The sequence below is a fragment of the Artemia franciscana genome, chromosome 9 (assembly GCF_032884065.1).
Source record: "Artemia franciscana chromosome 9, ASM3288406v1, whole genome shotgun sequence".
NCBI classification, from domain to species: domain Eukaryota; kingdom Metazoa; phylum Arthropoda; class Branchiopoda; order Anostraca; family Artemiidae; genus Artemia; species Artemia franciscana.
In genome coordinates this window covers 2,513,039-2,535,077 of record NC_088871.1, presented here as the reverse complement: position 1 = coordinate 2,535,077, position 22,039 = coordinate 2,513,039, and the positions used below count along the sequence as shown (strand labels likewise).

Below are 22,039 nucleotides of genomic sequence, written 5' to 3'. Positions count from 1 at the left end.
ATATATATTAATTATAATATATTTAAGCGTATTAAGTATAGCCTAATATTTAAGTATATTATTTCATTGTATAACAATCCTGTTGTTTGCTATTACTGATAAAACTCTCCTCTTGTATTTAATCTCATCCCTCATTAGCAACTGGCTCAGAAGAATGTTATAAATTTGTTCAATATTTAAATTTCCTTTATCCCAATTTATTGGAACATTTGCAAACATACATTTTTTTTTATTTCAATAGCTTCCCTCATCCATTGTGTATAACCTCTGTCATTAGAAATGGCCCTGGCATCATCAAATTTTACATTATGATCAGGTTGAAGAAAATCTGCTCAGCCAACAACGAAACAAAAGTTTCAGAAGGCTTGCTTAATCCCAATTCAAGTAATCAAAAGAATTAAAGGGCAAATCTTCCACACCCCTCTTCCACACCTTTTTTCCCAAAAGTTGTCTCATCAGATTTTGAGAAAGCCATTTTGTTTTGTATAGTTGAAAGCACAGCATAAATATTATATGCTAAATATTAGTATATTATATCATATTTTTGTTGTGAGTTGAAAGGTACAATAACTATGTCTTTGGAGATAACATGACTACCACAACCACTAGAGGAAGGGGCAACACAAGTTATGAAATTTGCCCACGGTTTTATTTTTTTATTTTTTTATTTTTCACCCACACGATACGTAAAGTAAATATGGTGGAGTAAGAATAAATATAAGAAAAAAAAGAGAAAAACAAATACACACACAAATCAACGATAAAAACGGATACGACAGTGGTGAGGGGATAGGCGCGCAGAAGCTGTCCTGGAGAGTTTTCTCTGAAGAATCTCCAACTTTATAGTTATATCAGGAACTAAAAATTTTCTAACAAGAGTCCGGTTTTTTGTCCAAGGTGGAAGATACAGAAGAAATTTGCAACATTTGAAATAGTTTATCCGAATTCTTTTTTAATTACCATTATTAAGAAGAGGGAAAAGACCTGAAGCATAAAGGACAGAATGATCACAGAAAGTAGAATAAAGTTTGTCCAGCGCACGTCTATTATAATATAATATTTGTTATAAGGAATTAGGGATTAACAATTAATCAAATTATATTGACCTTATTGTGCCTTCATCTAAATTAATTTTATTCAAATTACAATGAACTTGGCTTACCTGTTGGGTCAAGTATAGAAGGAACAGCATCTGGTTTGAGCCAAGGTCTTAAACTTGATGCACTTTGTTCAAAAAAAGAACTTTCTGGGAAATGCTTTGAGCATATATGTTTGTTCCTGACAATTGAATCAACTGAGTTCACCAGCAAGAGGTCACTCCTGTTCACTGCAGTCAGCCATTCAAGGACTCTGAAAAGAGTGTTGTATAAAAATATTGTCCATTGAAATCTCAATGTGGTCTTGACAACACAAACAGCAAATATTTTATCAATAATATAGTATACAAATCCTGTATATATAAAATAATATAGTAATATATTATAATATAAAATAATATTATGTTATTATTTTAATATTATAGTATTCTATTTTTATATTATATTATTATATATATTATTATTATTTATTATTATATTATTATTATTATTATTACATTATTATATTATTATTATTGTATTATTTATTTTATATTATATTATATTACTATATTATATTAATATGATTTATTTTTTCCAGTATATATAATATAATAATATTATATTATAATATTATTATAATAAAAAGTAATTTTAGTATAATATAAAATAATAAAATAATATAGCATAGTATATATAAAATAATCCAAGTTTGGCCTATATGAAAACATTTTTACTTATACTGTTGGCACCAGATAGAGCATCAAGCCTACCTTACAACAAAATTTAAACACAAGAGTTTGGCTTGTTTTCTAAAAAGTAGGCCTAAAAACACCTTTTCAACAGGACAAATCTTGCAAGTCAGCAATTCATTAGGGAAGTTTTAGAAATCAAATTTGCAGAAATCTAATAAGGTAGAACATTGTACAAGAGAGTATACAGAAGTTGAGGTTTCTAAATTTATTTGGTGCTTATCCCTTACTTACTCTAAATAATGCAGCAACTTTAAAAGCTAATAATGAAATTATGCACTGATTGCTATATTGTTTGTTATATTGCTCACTTTGTTTGTTATATTACTATTTTATTGATTATATATGTCACAATAAATTAAAAAAGATCTAATGGACCTGGGAAGTTACTATCAATTAGTGACCTATTTTTTAGAAAAGCTCTACATAATAGGTCTTCCCAGTTTTGTTTGAATAAGCAGAGATCTGTATAGTTATAGCTGATTTCCAGGATTGCAACAAAAAATACCTCTTAAACAGCATAATATTATTACAATATTATTTGTTCCTAAAAAAGCAAAATACTTTGATAAACATGTCATGATAAACGTGATCTTAACACTAGAAAATCCTACAATAGACACTTACTCATGTTTGTCCATAGCAAATATAGACTTAAAAAGTAGGGGCTGTCACACTCACATATTTTAGAAAGACTAAATCACCTTCAGTAAAATTCCAGTTTAGCTACTTTTTCCTATCTTGGGAAGGGGTTAGGTTAGCAAAATCAAACTTTCAGTAATGAATCCAGGGCCGAAATATACCCTGGGAAGGTAAAACCATGCTTCCATGTGACCCTCTTCTGATTTTAGAAGCCTCAGAAATTCTGCCTACTTAGCATGTACCTATTGAAATTTTGACATAACAACATTTTACCTTAATTTTTATCAGTTCCTTTTTATCTGGATTTAGTTCCAACAATGCAGTTCCTGTTATTTGAGCGTTAGTTTAAGTCATTTCAAAATTGTCTTTCCTAAATTTAGGAAATGCATTTGCAGATCTTTGAAATCTCATAAATTGGGATTGAGCAAAGTTGTGAGGCTGAACGCAGTTTTCCTGTACTTCATTTAAGCAGAAGATATGTTTTGCAGGGTTTCATTTTCATAATACAAAGATTTTAAGGGTCATTAAAGGTCACTGCCCTCTAAAGGGAGAAGGAGTGGAGGCAGGTACTTCAAAACACCTTCCTGGGACATACTGTAGGTTATATATGGATCCCTGCAAGTATCATTTTCTTAACCTAACCTCTTTTCAAGATAATAAAAAGTAGCTAAAATAGAATTTTACCTCACCTTCTAAAATCATTCAAACGTGATAAGATGTGAAAATCGACAACATGTACCAACAATTGCAACAACACCAATGCGGGCAGCTAAAGCAAAGGCCATTCCTAAATTGTCTGAAGTAGACGAATCCAAAAACGTATCAAAACTGATAATGAAGAGCAAAGACACAAGCGGTCGGAAGACATGCGACACCGAGAAAGTGAGCTAGTCAAAAATGAAAAGCAAAGACACACGCGGTTAGAAGACATGCAACACAGAGCACAGGAACGAGTCAAAAATGAAAATCAAGTGCAATTTTTACTACAATTTTAGAAATCAACCTCCAGTTTTTTTATGTAGCTTTATTGTTTTAACTTATGCTCCTGTGCCTAGCCACGCAGATCATTGATCTTCTTCTTCTGTTTCGGCAAACGAGGGCTTTTCAATCGAAACTATTCAGCCCTTTTCCTTTTGATTCACTCTGTGAGATGAACAGACCTACTGAATTGGTTGCTTCTTATTTATCTTGAATCTGCTCAGATTTCTTTAAGTAAATCTTTTGATTCTAGGAGTTGAAATTTAAGAAGATAAACACTGAGTTCTGAGCTCAATTGTTAGGTAATACTCTTAGGTAAGTATGCACCAATTGGGACTCATAGGTAAGTATCTGCTTAAAACAAGTTTGATTTCTGTATCTTCTAGCATTAGACATATATCCTCAGTCACCACTTATTCTGTTTCAGCAAGCGAGGGATTTTCAGTCGAGATTTTTCAGCCCTTTTCCTTTTGATTCACTCTGTGAGATGAACAAACCTACTGAATTGGTTGCTTCTTATTTATCTTGAATTTGCTCAGATTTCTTTAAGTAAATCTTTTGATTCTAGGAGTTGAAATATAAGAAGATGAACATCCAGTTCTCAGCTCTGTGTCCAGGTATAGTCAGATAGACTCTTAGCTGATAATGAGATTTTGTGATGTTTGAAGCACTTTAACAGCATACATTACAGGATATACTGTGCAGACGTCAGCATATTACATTCAAACAGGCTAATGTCAATTGTTTCATTTTTTTTTTCAAATTATAATTGCAAAGATGGGAAGAGGGAACAGGGCCACTTGAATTAGGAAACTGATAAGAAAACGCCTTAAAATTGATTCCATTTGAGCCAGAGGCGCCATTTGGGGGGGGGGGACATTGGGATGAAACTTGGTGGGTAGAATAAGCAAATATTGTAGATACGTGATTGACGTAACCGGACTGTATCCACTCTCTTTGATGGAGTTAGGGGGAGGGGGTCCAGTGCTTTGGCGAGTTCGGTTATTCTGCATCATATGAAGTAAGAATTCTTTTCTTAACATGTTCCCTTATGTACTGCTGGAACCCTAGGCTTATACCAAAACAAGTTATAAATACAGTGAATAGATGGGTAATGTTTATATTAACAGAATATCAGGTAATAATATCAATATAATATCAGGTCGCTAAGAAACAAACTTATCACCTGAATCCAAATTTAACATTCATTTGCGTTGAACATGAACTTTATCCCCAACCCTATATACCAATTCAGGGTATATTCCAATTCAGGTTATACATTTGGACATTTGGGGGGAGTAGGGGTAAAGTTCCTTTCTGATGTATATTAATGATAAATTTTGATCTAGGATGCAATTCTGACAATAGAGGTAGGTTTGAACTTTACCACCACCACCCCCCCCCTAATGTGCAAATATAGGGTAAATAACCAATATCCAATGGAGTAAAATTATGTAAATGTGAAATGGAGCAATATCCAATGGAACAAAAGTGCCATCTTGTTACTAAATAGGCACTGAGAAGAATTGTATATATTAATGAATTCAAGGGTGCCAGCAGAAAATTTTCCAGGGGGGGGGGGTAGACGCCAAAATAGTAGCAACGGTTGGGTGACAGTTTAGGTGATTCAGGGCACTAAACTGCGATTTTATCCCAAAGAGGACAAATTTGCAGTCAATTTAAAATCCTTAGAAGCTAATTGATTTAAAAGTATTAATAACTATATTTTAGGCTTCCCAGTTACAAAGCAAGTAATGCCACACGGTGGCAGTACTGGGTTCAGCCAAGTTGATTTGCTGTATTTGTAATGAAATTAGGCTACGTTTTGTGATCTCTAATTGCGTAACAGCTACAATACGAGGGGGGATGAGTTATTGTTTGGGAGGGGGTAGGGTAGATTCCTACAAAAATACATTTTAATGGACAGACTGCCTACTTTTCATGAGGCTTTTAGATAAATGTCAAAAGAGATAGGGGATATAGAAATTAATTAAAATGTTTTTCCATACAACTAATATGTTACACTGGAATATCTACCAGCACAGAGGTAGAAAATGCAAGGCAGGTCATCATCAGCCCCGCTATGAAATTTCTTTAGAGCTGCAAATACTTCTTGAAAATTAGTTTCAGAAATTTTAAATGGTGATATTTTTCTTTTTCTATTTATATGAAGTATTTCAATGTATTTAAACGAGAGCTAAGAGCTCATATGGCACTTGTGATGAGGACAGAAGAGCCAAGAGCTAATATGGCATGAGCTCTAGCAATATTCTAAAAATCAAGAGATTGATTTAAAAGGAAGGTCAGATGCTTAATGCCTGTCGGGATTTAAAATAAGAGCTGTGAGACACAAGGTCCTTCTAAATATCAAAATTCATTAAGATCCAATCACCCACTCATAAGTTAAAAATGCCTCATTTTTTCTAATTTTTCCTCTTTTTTCATCCCCAGATAGTCGAATCGAGGAAAACGACTTTTTCAAGTCAATTTAGCAGGTTCCTAACACCCATACCAATTTTAATCATCCTAGCACGTCCAGAAGCACCAAACTCGAAAAAGCACTAGATCCCCCCTAACTCCCCCGAAGAGAGCGGATCCAGTTCAGTTACGTCAATCACGTATCTACGACATTTGCTAATTCTACCCACCAAGTTTCACCCTGATATCTCCACTCTAAGCGTTTTCGAAGAATTCCGGTTCCCCCTCCAATTCCCCCCAATGTCACTAGATCTGGTTGGCATTTACAATAAGAGCTCTGAGACATGGGCTCCTTTTAAATATCAAATTTTATTAAGATCGGGTCACCCATTCCTAAGTTTAAAAATACCTAAATTTTTCTACTTTTCCCAAATTAAGACCCCCAACTCCCCCAAAGAAAACACATTCCAATTATGTCAATCTTGTATCTAGAACTTGTGCTTATTCTTCCCATTAAGTTTCATCCTGATCTCTCTACTCTAAGTGTTTTCCAAGATTTCTATCCCCCCCCTCCAATCCCCTATGTCCCCAAATCGGATTTGAATTGAAAATGGAGCATCTGAGTCATAAAATCTTTCTATATATCGAGTTTCATTAAGATCCGATCACCAATTCATAAGATGAAGATACCTCAATTTTCACATTTTCCAAGATTTCCGGTTTCCCCCTCCAACTTCCCCCAATGTCAATGGATCTGGTCGGAATTTGAAATAAGAGCTCTGAAGCACAAGATCCTTCTAAATATCAAATTTTGTTAAGATCTGATTATCCATTTGTAAGTTACAAACACCTCATTTTTTTCTAATTTTTCCAAATTATACCCCCCCTCCCAACTCCCCAGAAGAGAGCGGATCTGGTTATGTCAGCCAGGTATCATGGACTTTTGATTATCCTTCCCTCCAAATTTCATCCTGATACCTCCACTCTAAGCCTTTTCCAAGATTTCCAGTTTCTCCCACCCCAATTCCCCCAATGACACTGGATCCAGTTGGTATTTAAAATAAGAGATCTGAGTTATGAGGTCCTTTTAAATATGAAATTTCATTAAGATCTGATCACTCCTTTGTAAGTTAAAAACTCTTTATTTTTCGGAATTAACCCCTCCCCCCCCAAAGAGAGCGGATTTGTTCTGGTTATGTCAATCATATATCTAGGACTTGTACTTATTTTTCCCACCAAGTTTCATACAGATCCCTCCACTTTAAGCATTTTCTTAGATTTTAGATTTCCCCTCAACTCCCCCTAATGTCACCAGATCCAGTCAAGATTTAAAACAAGAGCTCTGAGACACAATATCCTTCTAAATATTAAATTTCATTAAGATCTGATCACCTGTTTGTAAGTAAAAAAATACCTCATTTTTCTAATTTTTCTGAATTAACCATCCAAGGAACTTATTTGAAACCCATTCAAACAGATTATTCTTTGTATGAAGGAGGCTGTCTCCCCCTTAGCTCCTTACTTTTTACTGTGAAGTTTGGCTTTTTTCTGAATTTTCAAAGAAAATTTGCAATTGGAAAAAAAATTCAAAGGACTAAAAAAAATTGTTTAATGAGCAAGGTATTGAGAAGGGGGCAGTCCCTTTTATATACAGAGTAATTCATACTTGTTTAAGTTTTAAACTTGTTGCTTACTTTAGTTGAAAAACTTTTTCTATCTGTTTAATTACATTTCATGAAACTGTAAAGTTTTATGAATATTATACTGTTGGTAATGCAGAAAAACAATCAATATTTCAATGATCTCTGTTTTGATTTTGATGGGTAATCAAACACTTCATGGTAACAAACTGTAAGTAAGGAGTGACCCAGCTGCTTAGTAAAAAAACTCTAGAAAACAGAATTATGATACCAACACACATATCAAAAGAATTGGCTTATTATGCTGATTCCAATTATATAAGTTTATTCTTACCCATCAACCTAAAGTGCACTCTTTAAGCTAAAGTTTAAATTTTGTCCCAATTTTTTAAAAATGACTCCTGAAACACAGGGTTTGTTTAATTAGAACAATAAGTAAAAAATTTTAAAGTGCCAAAAAACTGTAGTGTGAAGAGCCAGGTGTTGAGGAAGGGATATATAATAATTTCTGTTTAATTTAATTTTGCTCCTTACTTTCAGTTGAGAAAACTTGTTGTTTTTTTCCTTTATTTAATGAAACATAGAGACAAACATTTTTCTAAAGACATCTATCTGTTAATTCAAGTAAAAGTATATAAAAATGAAAAAATAAGTAATTACCAAAAATACACAAATAATGGCCTACTTACAAAAACTAAGATAAAAACTCCCAGCATTCAGTTCTGTTGAGCAATGCTGAAGCATTGGACAGATATTATTTAATAATATTGACAGTTTTGAACTTGGTTATCAAACACCAGAATATTTAATGCCTTAAGACTCAGTGTTTATAAGAAGTAATGCATTATCAAAGTAGTTTGTTCAAAGTAAAACATTAAAACTAAGACTTGAAAAATCGAATGAAAAATCCTTAATTCAATATTTTTAATTTGATTTTGAATACCAAAAGCCAGTATATTTGACACTTATATACTTCTTAACTGTAAAAAATTAAATATTTTTCAAAGTGACAACTAGATAAATGCAATCACTCCTGAAAAAATTGATGATAAAACACACACAAAATATCCATTCAGGGAAAAATACAGAAATTCCCAGGATTCAATTCAGGGGAAACATTTCTGACTACAGTGGCTTCATATATTGGCTCATGGGCACTCTAGCAATACAAGCAAAAGTTGATGGCATATTCTTACCAAATTTGTCCCTTATTAAGTTGTTTTCTTTGTGAATTCTATAATTATACAAACTATTGTATGTTCTAATAACTATACTAATTACTGATAATCAAATACATATTTGGGATCAAAAAAATGTTTGTGGAAAACTTGCTAGGGGTCACTCAGCCACAAATTAGAACTTTATTTTTCTTATTAAGTGTCTTTAGCACTTTTCAAATCCTACAACTAATTAAGAAAGTTTAAATGGCAGTCTAATCATTTAAAAAATTGACCAAAAGTGGTTTCAATTTTTCAAGTCAAATAACACATTCATATCTGAAATAGCCTACCCTTAAGCAGTTATGACATGCAAAAAACATCTGGTTGGTGATATCACCAACCAGGTTTATTTTATACCGTAAGTGAATGCAAGCAAGATAGTAATTTGTTAAAGGGATGGCAATAAAATGAAAATAGGACTGTGGGATATACTTTAATAAACAAGGTTTAAAGCTGACATTTGTGACATCACCAACCAGGTTTACTTTACACCATAAAAGAATGTAAGCAAGATAGTATTTGTTAAAGGGAGGGCAATAAAATGAAAATAGGATTATGGGATATACTTTAATAAACAATATTTAAAGCTGAAACTGTATAAAGTAAGCACTAAATTATTATTACAATAGTAATATAGGATGAAATTTGAGCAAAGACAAGCAGTACTGTGCAATAATTTGCATTATATAGAGGGGGAGGAGTGGAGGTATTTACTTCAAAATACCTTCCTGGGACATAGGCCTAGGCTACTTTAGTCCATAGACCTATCCCTGAAAGTTTTATTTTCATAACCTTACCCCTTTCCAATATAGCCAAAAGTAGCTAAAGCAGGATTTTACCAAAAAGGCATCATATGACATATTCACTTTTATTGTAGTTCAATTATATAGTGAGGGTATTTTGTTCCAAATGTATGTTAGATTTTGGATTCAAGATGCAATTCTGACGATTGAGATAGGTTAATTTTATTTCTTAGCTACCTAAGTAGCCTGTAGGCCTAAATGTAAAGATTATTTGTATAGCCTATGGCAAAATAAGCTAGATTTAGGCTACTTACTTTTTTGAAGGAATGCTATGCAAAGATACCCCCAAAACACGCTGATTCTTTCCACTGCTTTTGCACCCAACAACAATACACTTTCCACCTCCCATATTCACTAATCACGTTACCACTAAACTAATCCAATTACCATTAAACAAAACTATCAGACATACTGCAATCTAACTGAATGCCAAAAATCAGTTGAAACTATTGCTGAGATGCACAAAGAGAAAATTTTTTAGGAGTGGTTTAATGTGTTTCATTTTTGGAGAAACTTTTCGTTATAGTTCATACAACCATATTTCTTATTATTTAAAATTTATGGGTTTGTAACGTAGTTTCCAGCAGCGTTGCAAAAGAAGACAGACGAAGCTTTCCCTTGCATATGTTCCGTAACGTAAGCTTTTCTACATTATTTAACTTTCAAAAATAAAGACCAAGAAACGGTTTGTATAATAATCAATATTGAGATCTAAAGACATGGAAGAAACTGAGAAAACTAATGAAAACAATTATATTTTTTGTCCCTTGGATTGTAAAAAGACCTTGCTTTACCAAAGTCTATTATCCAATATTCTAACGCTGGTTTCACATTAGCTAAATAGTTCTTTTACACATGCTCACTTATGGCTTATTTACACATTGCGGAAATCCGTCCGGTATAGCAATCCGTGCAGATGTTCCATCGGTTTTAGTACTTGAAAAATTTTCTAACTTTCCGCAACGATTTGGTCAAATCAGCACGGAGTCTTGACCAGGTTTTTAAATGAATAAAACCATGACTATGGAACACCAAAATCTTTGTTTTTCAGACTTAATCTTTTTTTGTCTTCTTTGCCTACTTCGCAGTATAAGGACTAAAGAAAAAGTTAAATTAACCAATATTTTTCTTTTAGAAATTATCTTCAGCCCCGCTAATTGATTTATTTGTAAACTTTGCCTTAAAACGTAGCGTTTTCTGGCTCATTGTTCGAAAAGATACGAACGAATTTCTGCATTCATTTCCGCAATGTGTAAAGGAACCATTATGGTTTGTAAGCCTTACAGGCTCCGTTGCGAAACCTACTTAGGCTCCGTACCGTAAGCTAATTACTGAGTTGAAAAAGTTTCAACTTGACATGCAAAACATAACCGAATGAAAGGAAAAGCGATTTGGATTGGCCATGGATGGATGAGACTATTGGATAATAGAGTTCGTCAAGGCAAGCCCTTTTTCGTAAAATTCAAGGGGTCAAAATTACTTTTGTTTTCATTTGTTTCCTCAGTACCTTCCATGTCTTTAGATCTAAATATTGACTATCTTGCAAATTATTTCTTCATCTTCATTTTGAAAATTAAATAATGTAGAAAAACTTAAATTACTGAGCTTATGGAAGTGAAAGTTTGCCTATCAAATTTTGATAGGCGAAATTTCATTATGAAACTAATTCACTTAAGCTCCGTAGTGTAAGCCACTTACCGTAGGCAACTTAGTGGTGATGTGAAGCCGGGGTAATTCATCTATAGCTAATTCAAATCACTTCAACTTTAAGTAGGTCACATTACGCATGTTAGGTTATTCACTTTGTAATTGTAATGAAATTTTTCAAATTTGTGGTTGGCTTACATTATGGAGCTTAAGTAGGTTACTCTACGGAGCTTAAGGACCTTAAGTGAACAAGTGTGAAAGACCTATTTAGTTAATGTGAAACCAGGATTAAGTACTTGTCCTATCCCCTATCTGAGACTGAGGTAATACGATTTGCTTAGGAATAGCCTGAAGAGAAGACCCATACAGCCTTGGCTCAACTATGCCAAACTCAACTTTGGCTATCTGTCGTTCTCTTCTTTAGTATCTTTAGTTAGACAGATTTAGATAGTATAATTGAACTCGATAATATTTGGCTACTACATTCTCGGCAACTATAAACAGTTCCTCTCATTTAATCTACAATCAACGGTTCAGTTTAACAGTATGTATTTGTCAGTCACTGAATAGTGGCACGAATTCGTATTATTCGTTATTGCAAAAGCAGAAAGAAATGTGGTGAGCTGGTGAAGTGATTCGCTATTGTCCCATCTCACAGATAGGACTTAACTGAGTAGCCTATCCAGGATTTCTAAAAGGGGGATTTAGATTAAATTTTAGCAAATACAGAAATTTCTAGTGCTAACTTCTAATCAACACTGCAGCAGAGAAATAGCTGGAATTGTTTAAATAGTGGGAGAGGGATCCACGAAGTGGCGGGACTATTTGAAATTTAACACAAAATGTTATCATGGGCGTCGGCAGGGAGGGTAGGGGGCATGGCTCCCCTGGAAATTTGTGACTATAAAGTAATTATAAGGAAACCAAAGGAAAAAGAGCAAATTAGGAAAAAACATGGAAACAATGTGTACTATACGATTGTTGGCTAACTGCCAATAGATTTTGACCCTTAATAAGGAAAATATAAGTTCTAATTTGCGATTTCCACAAATATTTTTTCTATTTGATTTGGTTAGAGCCAAAGACAATGGTTAGTTTTACGTCTTTTATACTGTTATTGGTACTACGTTATTTCCCATGAAGACAGGGGCATTTCTTGAACTGGGATGAACGAAAAAAGAATGAATGAATGAAATGAAATAAAAAAATGAAAAATTTGTGACAATATTTGAAGTAAAGTAAGATTTACATTGTGACAAAGAATTGGATACGGTACTAAAAGGATTAAAAATGATAGGGCCTCAGGTGCTGATAGTGTGGTAATTAAGTATTTTGAAGGACGGTGGTTGCGAAGTCAGACAAATTACTGAAGATTATGATGACTATGAAAAATTACTGATGAATATTAATATGATTTTTGGAAAAGAGAAGTGCCTAGTGAATCCAGGAAAATATTAATTAAACCCCTTTATAACAAAGATGATAAGATACAGGCATTATCTTGGTTTACACATCTTGGTTTTTTCATCACTAAATTTAAAATGTAGAAAGGAAAATTCGTTAATCGTTGAGTCTTGATGTGAAGAGAATCAGCAAGAACGGCCTGGAAGTTTGCCTCCCTCTATTTTTTCACCACTATACGCTACTCGTAGAATTTTTACAGACGAACAAGAACAGGCTCTTGTCAAATACCTTCGAATAATATGCCATATGTATTATGAACTCTTAAATACGTTTATTACTAAAACACCACGTCGAAGCAGCTTAAATTTTATATTCATGGACTTGTGATGAGAAAAATCAAAATGCAGGAGAGGATTGGTATATGGGGTTTATGCAACGACACCCCGAGCTTACAATCTGACAGGCAAAAGCTACCAGTCAGGAAAGGGCACCTGCCTTCAACTGTTATGTAAACGGTGTCGTAAACATACAAACATTAATATAAAATATACCCAGAGGAAAATTCGAAACAAGATACCAAGCCAATGGCCTTTTAAGCCTCCTTCACGTGAATACCGGTAAATTTTGAATAAAAAAATATAATATCACGATAGGGCCATCAGTACTTTTAGAAACGCGTATATGGGGCATGATCCAAATCGGTTGAGAACCGCTGATCTAGGGCTTAATAATTATGCTGACGTAATTAGTGGTGTTCTGATTTTGTATTAGTGCCCCCTGGTGTCAAATGCCTATATTGTTTTTTGTCAAATATGCAGATGTCAGTTTTGTTGATTCTTTCCTGGGGAAAATATTGTTTGTAGGGTATATTCCTTTGTACTTCTTCTGTTTACTCTGTCAAAACAAAAAAGAAGAGTAAAATAAAATAATAACGAAGAACAACAAGAAGAAGATCGATGATTATACTGACGACATTAGGGGGTGTTCGAATTTCGAATTATTGCCATCCTGGTTTAAAAAACTTTTTTTGTCAATTTGGCTTGCGAGTTGCATTAGATGGTGGAATGATAAAAGTACTTATGGAATGTTTTTTTTTTTTTATCTTTCTTTACGTTGAGAGAAAACTCAGTAAATAACAGAGCTCAATTTGATTCATTCTAAAAGTAATGCTAATCTGGCTTTTCAAACTGATAAAAACAAAACTTGACTACAAATGAAAAAATGTGGCTATATCATTCTCCTTAGAAGTTTTACGGTTATCCTTAGAAAACTGATTGCATTTTTTACGGTTAAATAAACAACTCAGAGGTGCAGATTGTTACCATGAATAGTAAAATGATGAAAGTGCTTGTAGTTTTTTTTCGTGTGTTTTTTTTCTTGTCTCTCTTTATGTTGAGAGAAAATCCAGCGAAATTACAAGGCTAAAATTTGTCCCTTCCGAAAAGTGATATTAATCTAGTTTTCCAAATCAGCTAAAAACATAATTTGGCTACAAATTAACACATTGAAAAAATTAAGCTGGATTTTCCTCATAATCAGTGTTTTAGGAAGAAAAATTTACGGTTACACTTGAGTGCCGCTAAAAATGTGGGCGAGAGGTATGTTTTTTCGCTGAAAACACACCAAAAAAATGTATTTTTCAGCGATGATACCCAAAAACTATTTTTCAAAATCTAGTTGGCGGGGGATTTTTCAAAATCTGGTAGATTGGATAGGAAAAAAAAGTGGTTATAATAATTTTTTTCTGATACACTTTTAGTTCTGAATCTTTTTGTTCTTGTCTTGAAAACCCAATGAAATTACGGAACTAAAATTGACCCATTCGGACAATGATGTTAATCAGGTTTTTGCACATCAGATAATAACAAAGTGTGGCTGCAGTTCGAAAAATTGATAAGGTTGAGCTACATAGACCTCCTAAGCAGTGTTTTAGGAATTACAGTTTACAGCTACACTTCAGTGGCGCCAATTCATGAAAAGGTAGTGAGGGGGATGTTTTTTTTTTTTAGTGAAAATATTAAAAAAGTATTTTTTATGAGAATCCCCAAAAAAGTTTTCTTTTTTCCAAATCAACATGGACAGGGAGGGGGAGAGGATCAAGGATTACACCATAGAATAGTAAAATGATAAAAGTGCCTATAGTATGTTTTTTTTGCTTATCTCTATGTTGAGAGAAAATCTGGTGAAATTGTGGAGTCAAATTTAGTTCATTCGACATCAATAAACTAACGAAATTGGGATACATCGCCCTCTTAATACGTGTTTAAGGAAGTGATGTTTGTGGTTACATGACTGATTGATTTCGTTTTTAATAGTTAATTAAAAAGCCCTATAGAGATACAGATTGATGCATGGATGTTAAAATGATAAAAGTACTTTTAGTATGTTTTTTTAGTAAAAAATCAAGTAAAACTACAGAACTAAAATTTACCCATTCGAAAGTGATGCTAATTTAGTTTTTTGAATTATAGCCCGTTCAGATGCATGAAGAAACACTCAAGAACCGATCAGTACCATGGTAAAACTAATCGGTTTGTCCCATAATTCTCCTATGGTACTGATCGGTTTTCATGTGTCTTTGAGCGAAAATGAGCAAGAATTTTTGAAATTGGAAAGCATGTCAATTGTTAAGCACATGAAAGTTTGAGATCTGATGGTTCTTGTTCAGAACCACCAGCTTTTGTACAATACAAACAAGGTGTTCTCCGCTTCTTGCCAGGAGGATAAATGGCAAAAAGGTATATGTTATCTATGCTTCTCGGAAATAATTTGGTACCTATCGTTTGAACACTTCCTTTCTTTTCCTACCAATTGGCTTTTCTCATCGGTTTCTCAATGCGTCTCAACCAAACATTAGACAACAAATTGCAAGTTCGTCTTCATTACAACTGAGCGTATCACGTAAAAACTGAAAAAGAAAAAAAAAACTCACGAGGTGCAGATTGTTTCATTGGATAACGGAATGATAAAGTGAATAGAAAAATGATAAAATATTGAAAAAAAAGGATAAAAGTGCAACGTTATCCTAGTTTACTCAAACAGATAAAAACAAAATTTGAATTGATAAACAAATAATATTTTTATTTTTTTCCTTCTGCGAAACGTCAACTACAAAGGAACGTAAAAAAAGCATAATACAAATGAAAAACTTGATGCATTAAGTGCGTATTTACACAGATATAAAGAATATATATACTATTAAAATGGAAGTAATTACAATCAATACTGTACGATTAAATACAACAGATCTTTGTCTCGTCTTATCACGTCATGTGAACCTAGGACTGTCTTGACATAACGTGGAGAGATATGTCAGTGACAAGCAAAGGTACACACAGTCAACATTTTAAAATGGTAGGGGGCGGAGGGCAGTAATTTTTTCTAGTGTAGAGAGGAGAGGTTTAAAACGTTAAGTGTTTAATGCAAGCTAAAATACAACGTTTTTTAAATAAAATTGCATATCAATGTTAGGGAACACAGTTTTATTATATAAGCTTAAAAAAGTTATAAAAACAAACTGTTCCGGTATTGAGGAGAGGGGGTGAGTACATTTTTAGGATTTGTCCGAAGACCCCCATTTTTAAAACGTGAAGATTATGACCCTAAAATCCATTTTCGACATCCCGATCTAACATGCTGGCCACATTTTATAGGGAATAGGCATTATTACAGTTTTTATATTCTCCTTCTATAGTTATTTGGTTAATAGCAGTAGAAATATATAACTACAATAATATAATAAACATTATTCTAATAATCTTACTTAAATACATTATTATATAATTAACCTAAAAATGCGCCGGAACACATGCATAAGAAAACAAATACAGGTAGCATATACTCTTTTGTGAAGTCTGGAGAAAAAATATTTTGCCCCTTCCCCAAAACAAAAAAATTAGAAGTTCCCATAAAACCAACCCACCCCAAAAATCAATCCTTTTAAGTTTCATTTCTATCCCCCAGCCAACAGACACAACAGGGTATAAATTATTGTGACGATCAGAAACAAGTTCAACTTTTATTTTGAAACTGTTCTGGAGATAAATCAGCTTCAGCTACCCGATGTATAGCCTCACGTCATCGCCCAGGTGCTAGGGAGGTTGAAGAATAATATACAGCAAGCTTCATACAAAGTTGAAAAGCTATAAGAACACTTTACATATTCAAATGGTCTTTTGAACGGCCTTGACCTCTTCATCCAAAATTTCGTCAGCAGTCTGTGTTCGTGAGTCCATTATAAGATCAAATCGCGCAATTTTTTCATAATTTCACCTTATATAATTGGGAAGCGCGTGTAACACAATCCAATCACTAATGTGGAAACAATCCCATGATGGTATATGACGGGTAAATGAAGCGAATATTTCTCCTTAAGTCCTTAAGTACTTTAGCAACCAGATTCAGTAGTTTTACCTCGACTACACCTTTTTTCCTTTTATGCTTAAAGCTTTTAAGCAAGCAAGTAGTTCTCATTATAGAGTTTACATACAGTCAGTAATTTTCATTAGAACTTGGGAAATTCTAGACTTTGATTCGTCTGTTTTGTCTCACGGCTAAGGAATCGAGATGAAACTTGTATTTTATTTTTGGGAGGGGGGATGGTTAAGTGAACATAGGATTTGGGATTGGGTGAATGGAGAAATATTTTTTCATGTCCTCATAAAGAATCTATGCTAGGATTTTCTTGCCAACAGTCTGGCAGGCTCTTTGACTACTTTTCCAGCAATTGGCCATATTCTTTTGTGCAATGCACAAGCTACTCCGCCATATATCATCAATAGAAAAACTGCTAAAAATTAAAAAATATTTCTTGCATTAATAAGTAAAAAAAAAAACAATTTGATTTTGGGCAAGGAAATGTCAGATCTGGAAAACATACAAATTGTTCAAACCAATTCCAAAAATTCTCTTCTTCCACAATTTAAAAATTCATCAACTTCAAAATTCGTGATCGAGAAACATAACACGTATATGAGTATAATTATAATGATAATTATAATATCTATTTCTTATAATTATGATAATTATAATATAATTATTATAATTATTATATATAATATAATTATACATAATATAATTATTATAATAATTATAATTATAGAGTTTCTAATACAGCCGCCGGTAAGTATTGAAAAAAGGAGCAAAAAAGGAAAATTATAAGAAAAAAAATAGTAAGCTTTTATTCCTCTTTTTTTTTGGGGGGGGGGAGGGGGGAATCAAAATTTCAAGGAAAGACTCATGCTGTAGTTAGAGCAGTCCTCGGCAAGCCACGTGTACAAAAGATTTGTAAGTCGCATATACTATGAGTCTAATACCATTCTTACGATTAAAGATAATTATGACGACGATTATAATCATTATCACAATCACAATATACAAGGATAAGTCTAAAAATACCTAATTGAAATAGTTCAACACAAAGAAAAAATAATACAAGTCTAAAAAGCTGCCACTCTATTAGGGGGTTGATGAAAAATTAGTTGAGAGGGACACCATAAAACAGTATAGGAAGGGGTGGAGGAGAGGTGCCAGTGCTACGCCTTGAAATAGCATATTGTTAGATATATCCGTTCCAAATTTCACCATAATTTTGAAAAAAATTAGAAAAATGTCGTGAAACAAGCGGCAGAATAAATTTTTGCTGGGACATTTTTCAGTTGTCTTTAGTGTAGTTTTTTTGGTGTAGATTTTTTTTTCTAGTTTATTTTTCTTGGTGTTTCTTACTGTTTAGATTTTTTAGTGTATATATTTACATTTTTTTTTTAAGTCACAAAACAATTGTATTTATTTAAAATATGAGCAAATCCCTACACTTTATAAATATTTAGGCATCTTGTATATATCTTGTGTAGCTGAAATGAGTGGCTTTATTTTCACAAAATGATTATATTCCAATTTAGTATTGCCAAACTGATGAAACTCAATTCTCCATAATCACTTTAGCAACACTTGGAATCTCAAATAATTTTATTTAATCTGCTTTTATAATTAATCTGTGTGACTAAGACAAACTTTACGTTTAACAAACAACATTTGTTCATTTTTTCACAGGGGGATTGATTCATAGCGGGGTTGAACATACATTGCCCAGCTCATCCTCCCTTTGGTAATAGCTTAATAAACAGTTTTTTGATAAGGGAGCAAATTATAAGAGGAATTCAATTTATTTTATACTTGTTGTGACTTTGTCACAGATTAACCTATCAAGTGAATTCTGCTTCGCTAATTTGTCTTTGGCTTAGTTGTACACACAAATAAAAAGTTTTATCAAACGAGAACTTGCTGTTAAGAACTTGCCTTAAAAATATTAGAGTTTACAGGGTTTAACCAGAGGCTTAATTTGCTATGGGACAGGAGGGGTAACTGCCCCCCTGACCCTAGTTTTCATTTGTTCATTTTTTCCAAGATTAAGTCAGCTTCTTCTCATAATGCGGCGTAAAGGTGTGAGCTTTATACAGTTTTTTGATGAAGATGACAAAATGGGAGGAGGGGCTTTCCCAAAATCTACTAGTAGCCGGAACTCGTCTAGGTGAATTAATAAAATTATTTTTAGATCTAGGGTACTTAAAAATCTTTTTAAGAAAATTACCTTACATTGCTCAAGGCAGCCGATCCCCCTTACCTTTCGAACTAATTATGTCTCGGAAAATTCATTCACTTGATTGGGAATTTTAAAGAAGTGTATCTAGATAGATTTGGTTTAGATTTTGTTCAACTTTATTTTATTCTTATTAATTTATTTTAATTTAATAGCTTTATTTCCTTGGAGTACAATATATTTTTCAAATTTTAAGTATAAGATGAATCCAATGATTTAGGGATGACGATATATTCTTTTACATTCCTAGGAGGATTGTGCCTTGAAAGCTCTTTTAAACGACCGTAGGGCACCCCCCTCCTCTAAGACCACCTCCCATTTAGGGAAACTTTGATTAAATTACTTCGAATCACTGCAGCAGTTATTCTGTACATTTCTGAGCAGACTTTCCCCTCACACCTATTTGAACCCATTATTTACCCCCCCCCCCTAAATGGTGTCCCTTTTCAGGAAACTTTGATTTATTCACTTTACACTGTACTGAAAAGGGATACAGATAATACAGATTTGCACTTGTTCCTCCCTGATACTTTCAGCCTAAACACTTCAAATGATAAGGCTACTTATAATGCATACTTCATAAAAAGAAAACTAACTTCCTTAAAGATAGATGGCACTGGTTAAAAGCTCGCCAAACATTGAAGTTGAACTTGGTATACTAATGCAGGGCTCACATAAAGATTTAATTCTCAAAAATTTTCCTGCAGTTTAACAGAATGTAATCTGGGCTATGATTGGGGATAAGAGACCACAAAAGCGGAACACGATTGTTAAAATAACATTGAAAAAAACAATTTTAGATAAAAAACATATTTCTACGTTTTATAAGAGAATTTTGTTTCCCCTAAAACTGAATGGGAAGATAGAGGGGGTCGTTGATTAAAATATTCTTTCCGCAAAAGTCCTCAAAAGTAAATTGCACGTTTTTTCTTCTTTTTTTGAGGGGAGGGAGGGGGCAAAACTTCAAGTTACCTGCGATTAGATGAAGACTTTTTGATAATAACTGTGCCATCTCAAATTTTGGCGAGGATTTGAAAAGATTTCGGCGAGGGGGAGTGGCGGTTCAATACTTTTGATTACCTTCGATACGATGAAAACCTTAAGCGAGGATTAGGAAGGATTTGGCCAATACTTTGGGTTACCTCTGATTGTATAAAAAAAACTTTTTTTTTGGATGATAAAGTCCCTTAAACCACTTCAAATTTTCAGGTTTGAAAGAGAATGTAGTAGAACTAAGTACATTTTTATTTCTAGACAGGTAAGTAGGAATGCATTGGGGAGAGAGATTCCAATACGTTAAAGATTAGATTAGGTGGATTGAACATCCTTAAAAAAAAAAAAAAAAATCTAGTGACCATGGGCATCAATTCACAAAAATGAGGGGTGGGAGGCAATTTCCATATTTTTTCGAGTATGTTCAATGAAAATACCAAAATATAGTTTTTCATTGAAAATGCCAAAAAAGATGTTGTTTTTCAGAATATAGGGGAGGGAGACGTTCTAGGATTCAATTGTCCCCTGTCCCTCCTTCGAATTAGTGGCTCTGCTAGCGACAGTTCACAAAGCAATCACAGGATTTTGAAAAAAGGCCTTATTTGAATACAGCAGTTTGAATAAACCATTGAAACTGTCGTTCTGAAACATGGCAAAGGGCCAAACATTAGCAATCTTTTAAGTAAATTAAATTTAAGTAGCTTTAATATCTATTTAAATCATTGTGAGAGCCTTACATAAGATACCCGAAACGTAAATTAACTCACTATATTTCTCTTCATATACAAGTTATAGGTAAGGGCTTCGTCATAACACCAAAGCAGTATAAATATCTTATATGGCGTGGACAATCAACACATAAGTCTGTCTATATTGTCTATTATCAACTACATTTAAATGTTCCGAGCTTTGGTCGGATTGACTAGCTTAACCCCAGTCAAATGGGCGGGGCCAATAATATCTGATATGCACACTATTCACAAATAGACTTTCTTTCCACTTCGAGCCGTGCCAAAACCGTCTCCTATATTCTTATTGTTTCTTAGGGTGCCAAACGTGTCCCGGTCATCGAGTGGCGTGTGGCCATTGACACCGTTAATTAAAGGTTGCTGTTGTGGTGTAAAACGGGCTGAACTGCTGAATGTGTCCCGGGATCGAAAGCTGGCATATGGATCTCGTGGTCCTTCCGCAAATGGAAATGCGTTGTTTGGAGAAGAATCGAAAACGTTGGTTGATCCGATTACGTTATTTGTCAATTTTCGGATTTGTGGCTTTGGAGAGCCTCTTGAGTTCGTGTTTAGAGGTTTGTTAAGGGCAGGAACGAGGATTGGTTCAGCATAAGTAGCTTCGTCTGATTGGAGTAGCTTTTGCTCTTGGGCCAGCCTCCTGAAAGTCAAAATTGATTATTGAAATAATATACTGAAGAGGAATGTTGAAACTTGATTTTAAACTTCAGGTATCAAACAATTATCGCCAGGAAGATTATCATAATTAATTAATTAAGTAAAAAGTTTGTACACAAAATAGCACAGCTGATTCATCCGGCGGGATATCCCCCTCCCCCACTGAAAGAAATCCCGAGACAATTCCGAACCCATTAAAAACTTCCCCAGAATAACTCCACATGCAAAAACGAGTCGACAAAAAGAAACCGAGACAAACAAAAATAACTTCCTATAGGAATTCTGCCAAGTCCCCCCAGTATAAAATTTCCCCTTGAGAGTTCACCCCTTGGAAATTCTCCCCATTTCAACTCCCCATTCGGCATTTCAACTATTCTGAACAAAATGGCTATCTCAAAATTTTGATCTGACGATTTGGGGAAAAGGAACGTGGGAGGGGGGTTAGTTGCCCTCCAAACTTTTGGT

The 22,039-nt window shown here is 33.7% G+C and overlaps 2 protein-coding genes across 3 annotated transcripts in view; both read right to left on the bottom strand.

Moving 5' to 3' along the window:
• LOC136030875 (zinc finger protein 786-like) overlaps positions 1–10,103 on the bottom strand; it is a 41,528-nt gene extending 31,425 nt beyond the window's left edge. Inside the window, exons 1-2 of one of the 2 annotated variants that reach the window (XM_065709949.1) lie at positions 9,784–10,103; positions 1,163–1,350 (exon numbers count right to left, since the gene is read on the bottom strand). In XM_065709949.1, coding sequence (XP_065566021.1) covers positions 1,163–1,350; positions 9,784–9,878 — 283 coding nt within the window. In that variant the 5' untranslated portion in view covers positions 9,879–10,103. Of the gene's footprint in view, positions 1–1,162; positions 1,351–2,743; positions 2,907–9,783 lie in introns of those variants that run through there. The other variant, XM_065709952.1, reaches the window with a different exon arrangement.
• A 10,383-nt stretch (positions 10,104–20,486) lies between these two features.
• Positions 20,487–22,039, bottom strand: part of LOC136030874 (semaphorin-1A-like) — a 380,467-nt gene continuing 378,914 nt past the window's right edge. Inside the window, exon 19 of the mRNA XM_065709948.1 lies at positions 20,487–21,557. Within this exon, the coding sequence (XP_065566020.1) occupies positions 21,149–21,557 (409 nt within the window). The 3' untranslated portion in view covers positions 20,487–21,148. The remainder of the gene's footprint in view (positions 21,558–22,039) is intronic.